Genomic DNA, 17,881 nt, shown 5'->3' on the forward strand with positions numbered 1-17,881 from the left:
CGCCGACCTGTGTAAATTGCAAATTCCATAAACTACCAGCAGAGTACTCCATTAGGGACAGCGAATGTCCAGTGTACTGTAAAGCAAAGAGCACTCTCCAAATGAGACTAGATTATGGCCACGCGTCCTAAATCCTATAACATCAACAGGGTAAAATTCATACAACTGAATGCACAATGATCCAAAATAGTAGCGGGGCAGCTCGCAAAGAAGGCGAACGAGGCAAATCTCGACATATTCCTCATCCAGGAGCCATATACATATTGCAAGGAGGTCAGGGATTACCCCCTGGTCTATAAGATAGTGCAGGATACCAGAGAAACACCCTGGGCCTGCATATTGATTTGGAATCCAACTTGCAACAATCTGGCAACATTCTCTAGTTCGATGGGGGAGGCCACAATCGATGTCTCTCTGGCTACCAGATCCCTCGCTGGCCACCTAACGTCGTGGACCATCCAAGAAAGCTGGACCACAGGGCCATCACGTTTGAGCTCCAATGCTCCCTTAGTCGACACCAAGCAGTGAGGCAGGCACAGCCAAGATATGCCATAGAGAAGGCGGATTGGCCACTTTGGCAATGGAAGTGGAGGCACTAAGACAGAACTTCCGAGATACGAGGAACTGTACACTGCAACCATACACTGGCGTAAGATGTGCAGTTGGGAACACCTTGTTTCTACCACTGGGAATGATAACCCCTGGGATGTGGTATACAGAGTAACCACAAACAAACTCCCCAGGGGTGAAACCATACCAGCGACGAGAACACGGCAGGGTACTTATACCCGGACCTGGCAGGAAACAATTATTAACATCGTGGATACCATGTTTCAAGACCATCTTGCCCCCTCTACTGCAGAGCAGATAACCCTCTGTGCGGACAATGAAACCTACTGCACGACTTCAGCAGAAAACCCTTTCACCAAACTTGAACTGGAAACAGCTGTCATGAGGATTAGAAACAAGAAGTCTCCTGGCTCTGATCTTTTGGAGTCAGAGATTGTCAAGAAAGCAGTCGAAACCATTCCAGAGGTGCTTCTTAACTTATACAACCACTGCCTCAAAGAAGGCCTGTTCCCCCAGGCCTGGAAAACTGCAAACTTGTGCCTCATTCCCAAAAGTCCCAACAAACAACTGTACCTTCCAGGGTCATACAGATCCATAGCACTCTTATCAGTCCTGAGCAAGCTCTTTGAGTAGCTATTAAGAAACAGAATAGGGGTCCACTACACTGTAGCTAGCCTGCAGTCACCCCAACAATATGGATTTAGGAAGGGATGCTCAACCCTGGATTCCTGGAAAATATTACTAATGCTACAACTACCTCAGATCAGAAATACTTTCTGGTCATAGCAATAGACTTTGCTGGGGCGTTTGACACTTTATGGTGGCCAAGCGTCCTGGCCTGACTCCGGAAGGCGAACCTATGATCAAATCTGTATCAAGTCATCAAATCCTACCTATCGAATAGGTTCATGACAGTCAGCACACCATATTCTTCAGTAACAAGAGAAGTATTCAGAGGATGCCCACAGTGCTCAATCCTGGGTCCACTCCTATGGAACCTGGTTTTAGATGGGTTTTTGAACCTGGAACTCGGCGACATCATCCCCCTAGCCTATGTGGATGATGTAGTTCTGTTGCTGCCTGGGGGGGTCTATGGCATAACTGGAGAACACCGCCAACAGAGCAATAGAAACTCTAGAGAACTGAGCTAACAACAATAACTTGAAGATCTCAATAACTCGAAGACAAGATCTATATTATTAAAAGGAGCCCTAGATACCAGACGACCCCCTCAAATCAAGATACAAGGTAACACAATTAAGCTTACCACCGAATTAAAGCAACTTGAAGTTGTACTAGACAAGAACCCGAGCTGTCCACCGCATATAGTGCACTTACGGAAAAAACTTAGACGATACTCCGCACTTTTTGCGCGAATCACACGCAGGGAATGGGGTTTGAGGAGAACAACCCTCAGCCTCTACTATAAAGCTATTTTCCTGCCAGCGATTACATATGATGCTGGAATATGGTATCGCAAGGCTACCACTGCAGTGAACCAGAAAAAATTGGAGACTACACAGTGACGCCTGGTCTGTACTTGTTAACAAGAGACTCTGCTTCTACAGGGATGGGATACACTTAAATAGAAAGGGTGCAAGAATATTTGCTGATGCTATCGAGGCAGTGGTAGGTGGGTCGGAAAACGGCTAGCTTGGGGGGGGATACAAGGACTAATAGATTAACAGTAGCCACTGGCAGAGGTGAAAGTGATTCTTGCACTGCTTCTATTGGAATGAGCAGAAGCCTGGAAAACAAGATGCAGGATATTTCAGAGACTGCCGGAAGTCATTGCGGTACAAGTAAACACATGTGTTAGGGTAGCTAAGAATAGGAACAGGTGCATGTATACTTGCATATACACCAATGCTAGGAGTTTGGTAAATAAATTTGATGAATTTGAGGTATTGCTCAAAACATCAAAGGCAGATATTGTTGGAATATCAGAGACGTGGTGTCACACAGATATAAGGAATGCAGAACTGGAATTTGGGGAGTACAATGTGCACAGAAAGGATAGACAGGATAGGAAGGGAGGATGGGTTATGCTATTAGTTAAGAAACACATAAAATCCAAGGAAGTGAAGCCAGTCGACATCGCTGGACAGTGCAGTGTCGAGTCAGTTTGGTGTGACATAAGCATTGGGAGATCAAAATTGAGTAGGAGTGTGCTATAGACCTAATGACTCTGATGAGTATAATAAGACACTGTACAGGGAAATAGAGTGGGCCAGTAAATCAGATATTTTTATAACGGGGGATTTTAATTTCCCAGATATTGACTGGAATTTGTGGGTTGGTCACTCACACACTAGCAAGGCTTTTGTGGATTTATTGGATGATTGTTTTCTACATCAGCATGTTCGGGAGGCAACTAGAGGGAGTAATACTCTTGATTTGGTTATCAGTAGGGATTCTTCATGCATTAAGAATCTACAGATAAAGGAACCACTAGGTGGCAGTGATCAGTGTGCTGAAGTGCGATTTACTCAAAGAGGTAACTACCATCAGGGGTAAAGAGAAGGGTTTTTGCTTTCGCAAAGGTGACTACGATGGTCTGAGATAGTATTTAAATTCTGTACAGTGGGACCAACTGATGATGTTACCAACAGCAAATTCAAAATAGGAAGCATTCAAAGAACTTATCTTGGAAGCTACTAAGCTTTACATACCAACTAAGAAATATTGTTCAGGGTTTAGGCCTAAATGGATGTCAGATTGAACTAATGAGACATATGGCAGAGAAGAAAAATGCATGGGATACATATAAAATAACATGTGACACAGAAGCCTATGATAGATATAAGTTGATCTGTAACCAAGTTACAAAGGAGGTTAGGCAGGCGAAGGCAGATTACGAGAAATCTTTGGCAAAGGATGCAAAGAAAAACAGCAAAGAGTTCTTTACTTATGTAAACTCTAGAAGGAAGGGGGATGAATCAGAATGGCCCACTTGATATCGATGGCTCAACTGTTTATGATCCTGCTCAGGTAGCTAACAAACTAAATGAATATTTTGCATTGACATTCACACATGAGGGGTTATTCAGCGAGGGGAATGCCAGAGGTGTATTCAACTCTAGCAGTAAGCTAGATAATCTTGTAATACCTGAGAGTAAAGTGGAGGAGAAATTGTTCTAGTTAAACACAAGAAAGGCACCTGGGGTGGATGGGATCTATTCAAATATATTAAAGGAGGCAGCAAAGGAAGTAAGCAAACCCTTAGCCTTAATTATGAGAGCTTCCTTGGACTCAGGGGAGGTACCCATAGACTGGAGATGTGCAAGTGTGACCCCAACATTCTCAATGCTCTCTCCTCTACATCTTGGGGTGCACACTGATGCACCTTACTATGCATCTACCTTGAACTTGTGCAATCTAAACTTGATTACAGGTCCCAGGTATATGCCTCTGCCAGAAACGGCATACTTCGATCTATCATCAGGCTGTTCATATTGCTACTGGAACATTTTGAACATCTCTGTCCAATGCAAAAAAAGCACATTGAAGCAAATGAACCACCTTTATTTCTCCAACATAAGTAGTCATCTCTGAAGTTCAGTTTACTATTTTCTGGAAAACTGTCATCTTCATAATAGTGTTATCAGAACTAGGTTTGTAGTGTATACAAAAAAATAAAACAACATAGTTTCCATATGTGTGCTCTTGTTGAAATATTATGCACAAGGTTTGTAACAAAAATAATGAGCAGCAAACAATTACACACATTTATGCAAAATAGTAGCATACTATAGTTACCTATCCACCAGAACCACCAGTCCTTTCCATTAAGAATGCTGTGCTGTCACCTGCATATCTCTTGCATTCTCATTGTATAGCCAGAGAAAAATGGCTGCTAATGATGCATCATTCTTCATTGTGCAGTAATTGAATTTCTTGTGGCAGTGAGAAATTCAGCAGTAGGTATCTGTGGATTAATCCATAATGCATATGTCCACTCCACCTGCACAAGTGCCGGTGTCAGAAAATGGGTGAAACAATGCTTGATCTGTTATTAATTCTTTCACATATGAGTTATTAGAAAGCACATGTGCTCATGGCAGTCAGACAAATGCACATGGTAACATAGATGAGTTTTCTATGGCAGCAGGCTCTGTGGAGTGAGTTCCTTCATAAAATTTTTAAAAGTTTAGTAAAAATGAAGTTTGTGCATAAATCCCTTTTAAATATTACTTTGTTCACAGCTTGTCTTTGCCACTCAGCAAGAGTGAAATTATTGTCAAAAATCTAATCAGAATTAAAAAATAATAATAATGAAAAGTTTTTTCCTTTTTTTTTTTTATGCAGCAGTATCATCTACATTTAGTTATGTATCACTTGATTCATTTTCAACTTCTAGATGAGAATTCCTGAGAAATTTATTCAGTTTCAGCTTTGTGAGCCAAAATTTGAAAGTTGAAGCTAACCGATACCTTTCTTTGATTTCAATGCTATTTTTGTACTCCTTTCTATTATAAACTGTCTACAATTAGTTGGAAACAGATAAGATATGACAGCACATTATGGACACATTTCATAATGTGTTCATTTATGTAAAGATTATCTAGAAATATTCAGGTGAAATAACATGTAAGAGTTATCTTGATATATTCAGTTCAGTTGAAATGACTTTCAAAATGTATATGGTGCATACATGTAGTCTTTATGTTCTTTCATTTAACTATTCCTTTATAGCAACCTCATGCAGTTGCACTCTTTTTTTTTCCATTTGATGCCCAAGACATTTATGTGGGACTACATCAGAAGCCTTTCTAAAACTGAAACAAATTATATCAGAGTTATTTCTTGTATGCTTCTTCATGTCGTTATTGTTGTTTCTGTTTTGGATGGTTACTGGCACATCAGCTGTTATGACCATGATGTTCCACAGTACCTTAATTCATGACCACCTTATAATACTAATGGAAATATTCATCCGCATGCTATAATTATCTTGAAACAAGAACTGTAGATAGTAACAGTAAATTGATAGTTGTATGTATATATATAATTTTTTTAATATGTTGATAAAATTCCAAGATAGCTAGAGAAATTTTTTGTTCTTTGGCAGCCAGTATACCACTGCCTCAGTTATCAATGGGCTCTCCATGTTTCAAAACCCATTGTTTTGAACAAACATACATGTTTGCTGATAAATATTAGTATTAGTAGTGGCAAACAATGCAAGAAAGCAAGCTTATATAGCATTAGCCAAACAAAAAAAAAAAAAAAACACTTCCCATATCACCTGCCTACCCCTCTAATAGTTTGTCTAGCTCTTCCTTATTGAAAACGCTAAAGGACTTAGCACTAAACTCTGAGAGACTTGACTAATAACATTAGTACATGAAGAGCAGTGGCCATTAATAACCATTTTATCTCCTGTCAATCAACCATCCCATTACCCGTAGCAACAACCTGCCCCACTGCTCCATTTCATGCAGCAGTCTTTTGTGTAGAACAGTATCAAAAGTGGTGAAGGTAAAGGACAAAACCTATCTGTAAACTACTTTCTGATAAGTGCTAATTGATCAGAATAATTTTGTCAGTCAATCACTTAAACCTATGATGTTATAGTCTGTTATGCCCACGCACACACGCCAATCATTTTATCACATGTCACTCAATTACTCATTTAGATAACTCTTATTCACTGTTACAATATACAATGTTAAGTTTATGCAGCTTACCATGAACTGTGTATATTTCCGAAACAATTAAGTTTATACGCTTTTCCACTCTTGTTAACAGTGACAGTTTTTCCCGTCAACATTTTCAATCCAAAATTGAAAACCACAGGATTGAGTCAATCTGGATTGGAAAGGGCAGAAATGTTTCTGGGCTTTCTTCTCACTATGACTGATTTAATCAGCCTCTGGTAAAGGTTGCTTGACAAGAATATCCAGTTTTTCTCCTGTCAAATTGGAAGAAAAAGTTCTAATATTAGGATGATTTCCCCTCCAAGTAGATTAAAATCCAAAGTCACATATTTTGTTCAGGAAGCAGTGAACATGTTAATCAAGTCCTTTAATTGGAAAATACTTTGGGCAGAGATATGAGTATAAATCAGTATCAAATTCTGATATTGATTTGTACTCTTAAAAATAGTAGCTTGGTCAACTTTTTTCTAACTCTTGCTGTATAAACATTGATTCTCTAACTATAAAAAGTGCTGTAATATTATTTGAAATATATAATTCCTTAGTTTCTCTAATTTCCTAATGAATGAAGGTGGCTAAGACAATTTAGTTTTATTCTAAATATATCTGAATAAAAAAAAAACAGCTGCTCCAGTTCACTTTGAATTTCAGTTCCAAAAAAGGATTTTTCAAGGTTTCAACTTGAAAAATTGTGAAGTCTTAAAAGGTTCATGATGCTCTGTGAAATTACAAGTATAGCAAATTAACTTAAAAGATATGATGATATGCTCTTGAATTCTTTCTTTTCAGCAAACCACAGGCTTGTATTTAAAAATGCTGGGTTTGAAGATGCACAAATTTATCATTACTGGGATGCAGAAAAACGTTGTTTAAATTTTGATGGAATGCTTGAAGATTTAAAAGTAAGTAGAATACAAATGTAATGTTTTTTCCTAATTCATTCATTCTGTATAAATGTTGATTATTCTTTAGTTTTGTTCCAAAAATCAGTAACTTATATACCAGAGTCTGACCAAACCCAAGTGGATGTGGAATCAGTATAATGTAAGTTGTCTGATAAAGTTGATAGTCAGGTATGCTACAGGCATAATTATTGTAGTAATAACAGTATAAAAAATAAAAATGAATATGGTAAAAATCTCTTTAGGCAGTGTCAATGGGCAAGCATCATTATTGGTGACTTGCTTAACCTTTATTGATTTTAATTCATAGTCAAGCAAGCATATTTTTTTTTTTTTTTTTTCTGAATCGCCTGTCTTCTTAGCTATTAGCAGGTAATGATCATAGTGTCATAAAATGGGTAGTGTATGAAAAAATTTCTTTAGAAGAGAACTTCAATTTTAAGAAGGGAACTATAGAGAGTTAAGGAACCTCTTAGGCCCCATCAATTTGGGTGGCAATTACAAGTGGTTTCTGGTTTTTTTTGCTAATGGAATAAGTTCACTTCCTTGCATCATATGGCCTGATTAATACTGTAGTGTTAGTGCAACAATGATTGGTTATATACGTGAATGCATTCATATATATAACCAGAATTATGTAATTAATATTTTGCCTGTTAGTTTGGTGCCGTGTACAGCAGTTGTTGCCATTCATTAAAATTATATAAATTGTTTTGATAGTTGTCTATTATTGTTATTGCTGTGCTGCAAATGAAACCACTGCCATTTTTAACCTCTCTCTCTTCCCCCCTTTGCCATTACCACTGGAAAGCATTAAGTTAGAATTGAAAGATATGCATGGTATGTTGTTGACAACTTAAACAAGGAATGCAAAGTTAGGATGGAGAGCATTGAAAAAGGGAAATTATGAGAACTGGTGGTAGTAGTATTATAGTGGTGATTGAAGATATTGGTTTAGTGCATATATCTCAACTTCTCAAAGGTTTTAGAAATTATTAGTTTGTTTCCCAGTAATTATTATTTTTCTAGTGATCTACAGTTTGAGAAAATTGACTTAATTTCTTACGTGAAAATTCTTTTATATTATATAAATGATTGCCTGTTATTATGATGCATTTGTATATACAGGCAGTTCCCGCTTTACAAGTTCCCAGGTTTACAAGTTATTTTTTTCAAATATCAACAAAATTGAAAATATGAACATTAATTTCAATAAATAAATGCCAAACATTCATAAATACAGCATTTCAAACCATGCGTGTAGCTATATAATACGGTACTACTTCGTGTGCATTTGTCTGTTCAGGCAGTGATAAGGAGGGAGGCCCAACTCTTAAAGAATATTTGAAAGAATTCCATATTTTAGATGCAATCAGAATAACAAAACAAGCACAGGACAAAATTACAGAGAAGAACATGAAGTGTGTTTAGAATAAACTCTGTTATCACTTTATTGATAACTTTGAAGGATTTCATTAACCAACAGAGATCATACAAAATGAAACAAGTGATCGTAAATGTTGCTAACCAAATGCAGCTTGAGATTTCTACAACTGATGTCACTGATCTGCATCAAATACACAATGGAGAGTTCACAAATGAAGACCTCATTGAAATGGCAAAATGTAAAGAAGCTGAGGAAGAAGAAGGTTTAACAGCTGAAACTCCTGTTCATTCTCTCACTCTCAAGAGGATTGATGAAGCTTTTCAACACAGAAAAAGCAATTGAGATTTTTGAGTCACAAGATTCAAATTTTGAGCACACTAGAAAAGTTGCTACAGATTTAAAAAATGCTTATGTATGCTATCGTGAAATTTATAAAGAAAAGAAAAGACTGTCTTGGAAATAAACAACTCTTGAAGCATTTCTGAAGAAGACAACTCCTTGTGCTTCCAACAAACCAACAAGTGTCGAACCAACAATGAATGATGAACCATCAAGTGACGAACCATCAGTAAGTGTGCATTTAGTCAATGATGAAGAATAAACATTCTTTAACATTTGTATGACATAAATAATTTATTTATTATTATAATTTGCTTGATTTTAAAGGCTATGTTTTCATTTCTTTGGATAAATAAATCATTGTTTTTGCTTAAGCTGTTGTTTTGTTGACCTTTACTTAACATTATATTATAATATTAGTATTAGCAATGGCCACATGATGCAAAGAAGCCTATGACTTATGCTGCACCAACCAAAAAAAAAAATAATAATAATAATAATATTTAAATAATAAAATAAAATAACATAATTGCTCTTGAGTGACCCTGTCAAAATAGCTAACCAGATTAGTTAAACATAATTTTCCCTTTACAAAATCATGCTGAGTATCCTTCAGAATTCCATTTCTATTTAAATGATCCTGAATTCCACCTTTGATCATTGTCTCCATACTGCTGAAGTTTGATTTTCCATACTGCTGAAGTTAGACTAACCGGCCGGTAATTTCTTACTTCACTCTTAGAACCGCCCTTATATATTGGAGACACATTGGCACTTTTCCAATCCAACACAATCACTCCTAACTCCAATGATGCTCTCATAATTAGCCTCAATGGTTCAATGCACTCACTTGCTGCCTGGGCGCCTCCGTAGCCAGGTGGGAAGGAGCAGCAGTGCGTAGCACACGCTTCTTGATTAGACCGGGGTTCGAGCCCGTCACCACTAAATACGGAGGATGCGAAAACGTCAGGGAATGACCACCGCATATCCCGGAGCAATATGGCCTTAGTTGCTAATGCTCCTAAAAACCAAATAACAAACAAATAAATAATAAATAACTTGCTGCCTCCCTTAAGATTATAGGGTATATGCCATCAACCCCAGCAGCAGTGCTGTTGTCATAAAATTAGCAGAAGGTATACTCTATGAATATTATGAAAAGCAGAGAGTATACTGTGCATATTAATCAAATTCCATAGGGTATACGGTGTATACCCATATATGCCATATTTCAATCTTTCAAAAGCCAGAAGGTATACACTATTCACCTTAAATCCAGAGGTTATACAGCATATACCCTCCACTACAGCCCTGCCCAGGAGCCTTACTGGCCTGTAGGCTCAAGTTTTTCATTAAATAAATGTGAAATTTCAACATCATTAATTACATTTTTTTTTCAACTTCACTCCCATAATTTCTCATTGACGTAAAGGGTTTTTCATTTGCAAATATCAATGCAAAATAACTGTTGAGTTCATCTGTAACTTCAGCTGGGGTACCAGTTTTGTTGTCCCATGTCCATTACATAAGGGTCTGATCTGGTTTGTTCTCCTCTTCTATGCTTTTATATATGTGAAGAATTACTTATCCCCCCTTAGCTTTCTTTGCCAGCAATTTCTCATAATCTGCCTTTGCCAGCCTAACCTTTTCTGTGGCACTATTACAGATCAATTTGTAGCTGTTATAGGCTTCAGTGCTTTTTATTGCTCTGTAACTTTTCCATGCTGTCTTTTTCTGCTCAAATAATATGGCAACTTCCTTAATCATCCAACTTGGAATCCTCCTTGTGGAGTTTTTTTTTAATGGTATATAAGCATTCAAGGCTTCTGTGATTAACGTTTTTAAGGTATACCATAATTCAATTGTATTTTCTCTCTGTGAGATATTTACCCAGTTAATAGAGGCCGTGTAGCATCTCAATCCATCATAATTTCCTTTCCTGAAATTATAAATTACTGTTACCTCTAGTCAAATTACTTTGGTCAACTTTCATTTTGAGAACGTAATCCTTGTTTTTAACATTATGCGTTACATCTATGGGAAATAAATTCCTGCTTTAAGCGTTTTTGCTTTACGAGCGCACGCTAGAAATGAATTAACTCGTAAAGTCAGGAACTACCTGTACTTGCCTTGTTTTGGGAATCTAATATTTCTTAATCACTGTGAGCCAATCTAGTTATTAGTAATATAGTATTCTGTTATTAAATCAACACTTAATTGCCTTAAGTTTTCCTTTGGAATACATTGTTTATTAGAACCAGTGCATTCCACTTGGAAAGGAAAATCTCAACTTGAGAAGTGATTCACAGTAGAGATAACACACTCCATAACATCTATGGGTCAAAATGTAATTATGATTATTTAATTATTATCACTGAATTATAAATGATTATTGAATAATAATTATTATTGAAATGTATAATTCTGAATTCTGTGTAATTATATGCAATAATTATGTTTACAGCTCAATTGAAATGCTTAAAACCTTTGTTGTGCATATAAGAGTGTTTCACATCCGTGCATATTTCTCAGCCAATTTTTATATAACAGTGTTTATTAGAGTTATATAGAACATGGCCAATGTTATGTGGATATCACAGAAATCTTGTGCACCTTCACTATTGATATCTGTTTTTGTAACAGTACAATATTTCTACTTGCTATTAGTGGTTTAGAAAATCATGATAAAAAAAAAAAAAAAAAATATATATATATATATATATATATATATATAATAATAATAAAAGTAATAACACAGTTTTTGGTTAGTTCCAGAAATGCAAAACTTCATTACTCCTGCAATTATTTGAAAGCCAATGATGCAAATAATGGAAGTTGTGTAGAAAAAAAAAACCCTGTTATTATTTTACCCAGCTGGCAGGTAGTAGCCATTCTCTTTTTCTCTACAGAAATGGTACATCTCAGATGCGCATTGATGGATTGTAAGGAAATCCATAGGTACTGCCTAGACTAGGGTGATTAGACTTCCCGTTTTTAACAGGATTGTCCCCCCTTTCAGCCCCTGATCTCATTGTCCCGAGAAAATGTAAACGGGACACCAAATGCCCCCTTTTTTTTAAAAAAAATTTTTTCCCATTTTTCTTATTTTTCCTCTTTTTCATAAACTCTGACCTAACTATGCAATTTTTTGCAAATTAGTAAAGAGGCTTACTCTATTTCCAGTAGATGGCACTATAATCCAGTAAGATATGATTCAGATGGCTTTCACATAGTTTCCCCAGGTGGCATTATAATAATGCATATGGCAGTCAACTTTTGTTTGTAGCATGGCCAATGCGATAGACATATGCAAATGAATTCTGGTATTTTCTCTGGTGTTTTTTACAGTATTGATATGTTGGTGGTGATGTAAAACATTATTTGAAGGGTCTAGTAATTAATTATAAATTCAGTTTGTTGACAAAAGGTCATGAGATGCCCATACGAAAGTGTAGTTTCACGGACACGTTGAAACAATTCCCTTTCCTAACCAAAAGTCATAATGTTAACGATAAAGTTTTATGCACTGTTTGTACAGCCGAATTTGCTATTGAATATGGTGGTCATTCAGATATTACATAGCACACTGCTAAAAAGAAGAATAAAGAAGCAGTTGCAGCAAAAGTGCAAGCCATAAACTAACCTATAAAAACCTATAAAAATGGTGAACGAAAACTTTGGATCAGTGGCTTGCACATCTACCATCATATGAAACTTATTCTCAAAAAGTTTTACATGTGCAAGAACAAAATATGAAAGTATAGTTGTGAATGTACTGGTTCCATTTGTATTTCGTGAAGTGATGAGTGACTTACGTGATGCAAAATATGTATCTGTTATGGTAGATTCATCAAATCACTCAAGCCTGAAGTTGATCCCAGCTTTGTACCTACGAAAGGAATACAAGTGAAATTGTTGGAAATCCAACATCTCCTAGGAGAAACGTCCGAGATATTAATGGATCACATTCTGTCCTTATTGAAGAAATATAAGTTAACCAGCAAGATAATAGCATTTTGTGGTGACAACTGCAACACCAATTTCCGAGGCATTACGAGAAAAGGCAAGAATAATGTCTTTCATAAGTTATGCAAGAACCTGAAAATGAACATCTTAGGAGTAGGCTGTGCTGCACATATCATGCAGCACAGCCTAATCCCTTTGCAAACAAGTGCTGATATGTTGTCAGTTGATGCGGAATCAATTATTAACAAAGTGTTTCGACATTTTCATGTTTTCACTATTAGAGATGAGGCACCGAAATCCTTCTGCAATTTTGTTGAAGTGGAATACAAGCAACTTTTAGGAAGTGTGAAAATGAGATGGCTTTCCTTGCTACCTGCAGTGTAAAGAATAATCAATGTTTGATGGTCTCAAGTCATATTTTCTATCACAAGATAAATGCCCCAAACTCTTGAGGGATTTTTTTAATAATCCACAGTCCCTTCTCTGGTTTAAGTTCATTCACAGTCAACTTAAAATGTGTAAATAACACTATCAAAAAGATTGAACGAGGGGACATTTGTGGCAGTGAAGTGACACAAGAACTGATTTTTCTGACAGAACAAATGCTCAATAGAAAGGAGCAACTTTTTTTTTTTTTTTTTTTTTTTCTTTTTTACATCTGCTGTCCAGGACCTCAAAAACCAACTGATAGAGGATGGTGTCATCAGAGATGTTGAGTTTGCTGAAACTGTCACTACTTTCTATGATACTTTCCTAGAATATGTGGAAAACTGGGCCAAGCCTTTTGCAGAGCTGTGTGACTTTAAATGGGTTTTGTTAAATATCCCTCCATCTTGGTGTGTTGTTCAACAGTGTGTCCAAAATTGACACCAATATACTAAAAGTAATAGATGAAGACTAACTATTCAATGAAGTGAATCATGTGAAGAATATATGTGAATCTAAGATTGATCATTGGAAGAAATGTGGTGTGGTGTAACGACTAAGGACAGGTGGACTGAGACAATTCAGACAATGAAAAATGAAGATATTAGATTTGAGAACATAATACACATTGAGTTTTATGTTAGGAATACTGGGCACAAATGCATCATTAGAGAGGTTGTTTTCTTTAACGAACACATTTTGGACTGATGAAAGGAACCAGTTGTCCGTTGAAACTGTACAGGCAATACTAATAACAAAAACACATTTTAAAGACATTTTTTGTATGGACTTTTACAATTTCATAAAGGAGCAGCCAAACCTTTTGGAAGAAATCCAGTCATCTAAAAATATGACAAAAATACTAATAGTGTATATTAATCTGCTCAATAAAGATTTGTGTAATTTGACAATGTTAATGTGAGACTAAGACAGTAATAAATATGTAAATAACCTATATTAATTTTAATCAAGCTAAACAGTTATGGCTAGTTGGCATGAAAAGAGTACAAGAGAATCATTTTAACTAGTATGACAATCGAATCATGTCAACCCATCATGAATGTCCTGTTTTTTTGTTTTTTAATCTGGTCCTCCTAGCCTAGATAGAAAACATACATACATGTACTAACTGTAGGTAAAAAAATTCAATGAGAGTTGCAATGAAAGAAATGTTCAATCCTGGCTCTGCTATAGCATTTTGAGAGTGTCAATGAAAAATTGACTTAGGTTTGAAAATTGTCTTTTTAAAAAAGATAACTACTAACAATGCACAAATGAAATTTTATTTTAGTCCTTATCATATTATTCATCATTAAAATAAACACTAGTTAGAAATATTCAAAAACAGCTGCAATGGTTATGGGCTCTGTCTCATCCCCAGATGCCTTTTCATTTTGTCTTGTTTTTTTCCTTTTTCCAGAATGCTCCAGAAGATTCTGTGATTATACTCCATGCTTGTGCACATAATCCAACTGGCATAGATCCTACACAAGACCAGTGGAAACAGATAGCAGATGTTATGGAAGTAAGCACCAGTGAAATATTAAAAAACTTATATGTGTATATGTTTGTATAACGTAGATAAAAATTTATAATTTTATTATATAACTATCTGTCTTTCATCAGATTGCCCATGACTGAAGCTTCTCTAGCTTTTTCTGTATATATATGGTATGATTTATATAAGCATTTATTTTAAGAATATACATTATTTGGGCTATAACACTGGTGGTATAATATTGATATAATTATAGTTGGCTGTATAAAGGCCTCCCTAGCCGAGTGGTCAGGAGCGGGAGTGCAATAGCACACACTCTTTGAGTAGACCGGGGTTCAAGCCCCTGAATACGGTCGATCTGCCAACCCGCACTGGACCAGCATGGCGGATTATGGTCCATTTCCCTCAGCATGAATTGTTGAGGAGGCTTCCATCCTGCAGTGGGTTGATAATGGCTGCACTTTACCTTTTTTTTTTATACCCAGCCAGTCCAAGGGAAAACAGAGGCAGTGTTTTTCTCCCTATTGCAAAACAGATGTTAAATGTCCATTAAAAAAAAAAAAAAAAAACAGTAGTGGAACAAGAGTATAAAAAAAGATAACATGAAATTTCAGAAAATTTGAATTTATTTGGACTGGCTGTAGTTGGTTATCATTGCTGCAAGTAAAGAGGTAACTGGTTTGAGTCTGTTCATTATTATGAAAATTGCATCACCCATTGTGAACTGTGGTTGATGAAAAATCTATTCTTTGGTAATTTGTGATGTGTACAGCTACAATGATAAACTCTTGTGACCTTGACTAATTTCAGAAAATAGAAATTTTTTTTTTTTACTATTTTTAGAATGTCTAGAGAAATGTTATTAGAATCTGAAAACTTGCTGGAATCAATTATTCAAATTTATTTTGATGTAATGGAAAAAAATAAAAGATGGCAATTGATATTATTTGCTGTGATAATGTTCCAAATGATTAAACTTTTATTAATATTAGAAGTGGTGAATAATGCAAGGAAGCTTGCATTATTCACTTATACAGCATCAGCCCAAAAAAAACTACCACCCACACCATCTGCCTATCCCCTCTAATAATTTCTCTAATCCTTCCTTAAATTTATTCAAACTATCCACTTCAACAATATCAGATAGAAGTTTGCTCCAATAATCAGTTACTCTGTGGCTTTTTGAAAGCAAATATTTGCATAGCTATCCTGCAGCCATCTTTTCTTTTATTTAAATTTATGTCTCCTTATGTGCATCATCTGAAAAAGAGTAATATATATTTCTCAATTAGAAATATAAATCCATAGATACTTTTTTTAATCCTGCAGATGTCATGAGTGGTTAAAGTACTGTCATCTTCCTCCTCCATTTTCACTGCTTGCATTAGAGGAAGAAATATCCAATACAAACAGTAAAGGTGAAAGATGAGCTGGTTGTATATTGCTTAGTACATGATAAGCTGTTGTTTATTTGTAGGCTTTACGGTGCAAGGGCAGCAAGGCCATAATGCACCTTACGTGATAAGCCTCGCTCTGACTGAAGCCACATTAGCGACACTTGTAAGTTTTCTTTTTCTGCCTCTATAATAATTCAGAATGCGATGAACAGGACACAGATATACCCATAGAACAGTTATTGGAGAGAAGCAAGCCAGAAAATAATGCATCAATATGTTTGTTTTTGGGACTCGGACATGTTTGGCTAGAACAACTTTCAGCCTTGCTGTTCACTAAAGAACCAGTTACAGACCTACCAACTCTTCCAATTTAAGCAGGAAACTCACTTTTTTTGGTTCTTACTCACAGACAGTTTTCTCTTGATTTGCAAAGAAATCAGGAGGAGAAATATTGAAATTTCATTTGTGCGATTAAATACTAATTATCTTTTCAAAAATATAATATGGAAATAAATATGAAAGTTCATATATTTATTCCTGAGAGCTGGGGGAGCATTCTGTTTAACTGCAGATGAACACAAAATAATTTTACTCCTAATTCAGAGCCTTGAACAGCAGTATCTTTAATCAGAGTTCAGTGCTGGGTCCCTTATTGTTTTCAACATTGATGAAAGCATGTCAGATTTAATGTCTGAGTTTGCTGATGGTACAAAGGTTGATAGAGTGGTTATGGCAGAGAACTAAACAAACACTTGGAGTGAACGGATGGGTGAAATGGGAAAGTTTTATATTTTATTTATTTTATTTATTTTTTTTTGGCTAATTAGAGAAATTAAGCAGGTCTGAGAGATAGTGAGGTTTAACATTGATAAATGCAAGGTTTTGCATTTTGGTTGCAGTAATCCCACAATAACATACTAATTAGGCTATTACTCTCAAAGTAGTGGAGGTAAAAAAAAGACCTGGGAATAATTGTACAGTGTGACATGAGGTTCTCTGAGCAGTGCAGACAAGCTGCTATGACAGCTCATGAAGTTCTGTCAATGATTTATAGGGATTTTGCCAGCAGGAACAAGGTAATAATTATGCTATTATATAAGGCAGTGGTTATACTGCACCTTGAGTACTGCATACATATCTCGAAACCTCATTTTTGGAAGGACGTGGAACTGTTGAAAAAGATTTCTTGAAGAGCAACAAGATTAGTTAGGGGCACAAAGGAATACTCTTACTAGGAAAGATGTTAGTTCTGTGACTTAGAGTCTGGAAGCTATGCCTCTGTAAGGAGAACTGATGAAAGTGTTTAAATGTTGATAAATGTTGATGAATGGTAAATTTTGATGACATCCTTTCTCAGACAATACATATAAGGGGATATTCAATTGAAAGGGATAGTTAGAGGATAAATGTGTGAAAATTTACTTTCAGCCAGAAAGTGAGCGTTGGAGCAAATTTCCATCTGTTGTTGTAGAAGTGGATAGTTTGATTAAATTTAAGGAACAATTAGGCAACTTATTAGAGAGGATGGACAGATGATGGGAGTAAGGTTTTTTTTTTTTTTTTTCGACTGATACCATCAAGAAGAAGTTATGTTTATACTTTGGCACAATTAAATGGATCAATGGAGTATAAAACTAGTTATTTGACAGGAATTGTCATTTACCATGTTTGGCAGTCAGGTGGGCTCAAACCTGGTCAACTAAAATGCACATATATGACTGCACTCTTGCATTAAC

At 36.0% G+C, this 17,881-nt stretch overlaps 1 protein-coding gene across 1 annotated transcript in view; it reads left to right on the forward strand.

Annotated features, from left to right (window-relative positions):
- The window catches only part of Got1 (Glutamate oxaloacetate transaminase 1), an 88,481-nt gene that overhangs the window by 25,678 nt on the left and 44,922 nt on the right, over window positions 1-17,881 (forward strand). Inside the window, exons 4-5 of the mRNA XM_090368716.1 lie at window positions 7,020-7,132; window positions 14,671-14,775. Of these exons, the coding sequence (XP_090224842.1) occupies window positions 7,020-7,132; window positions 14,671-14,775 (218 nt within the window). The remainder of the gene's footprint in view (window positions 1-7,019; window positions 7,133-14,670; window positions 14,776-17,881) is intronic.

Source organism: Mastigoproctus giganteus, chromosome 2, assembly GCF_048544385.1.
Source record: "Mastigoproctus giganteus isolate SK-2022 chromosome 2, ASM4854438v1, whole genome shotgun sequence".
NCBI classification, from domain to species: domain Eukaryota; kingdom Metazoa; phylum Arthropoda; class Arachnida; order Uropygi; family Thelyphonidae; genus Mastigoproctus; species Mastigoproctus giganteus.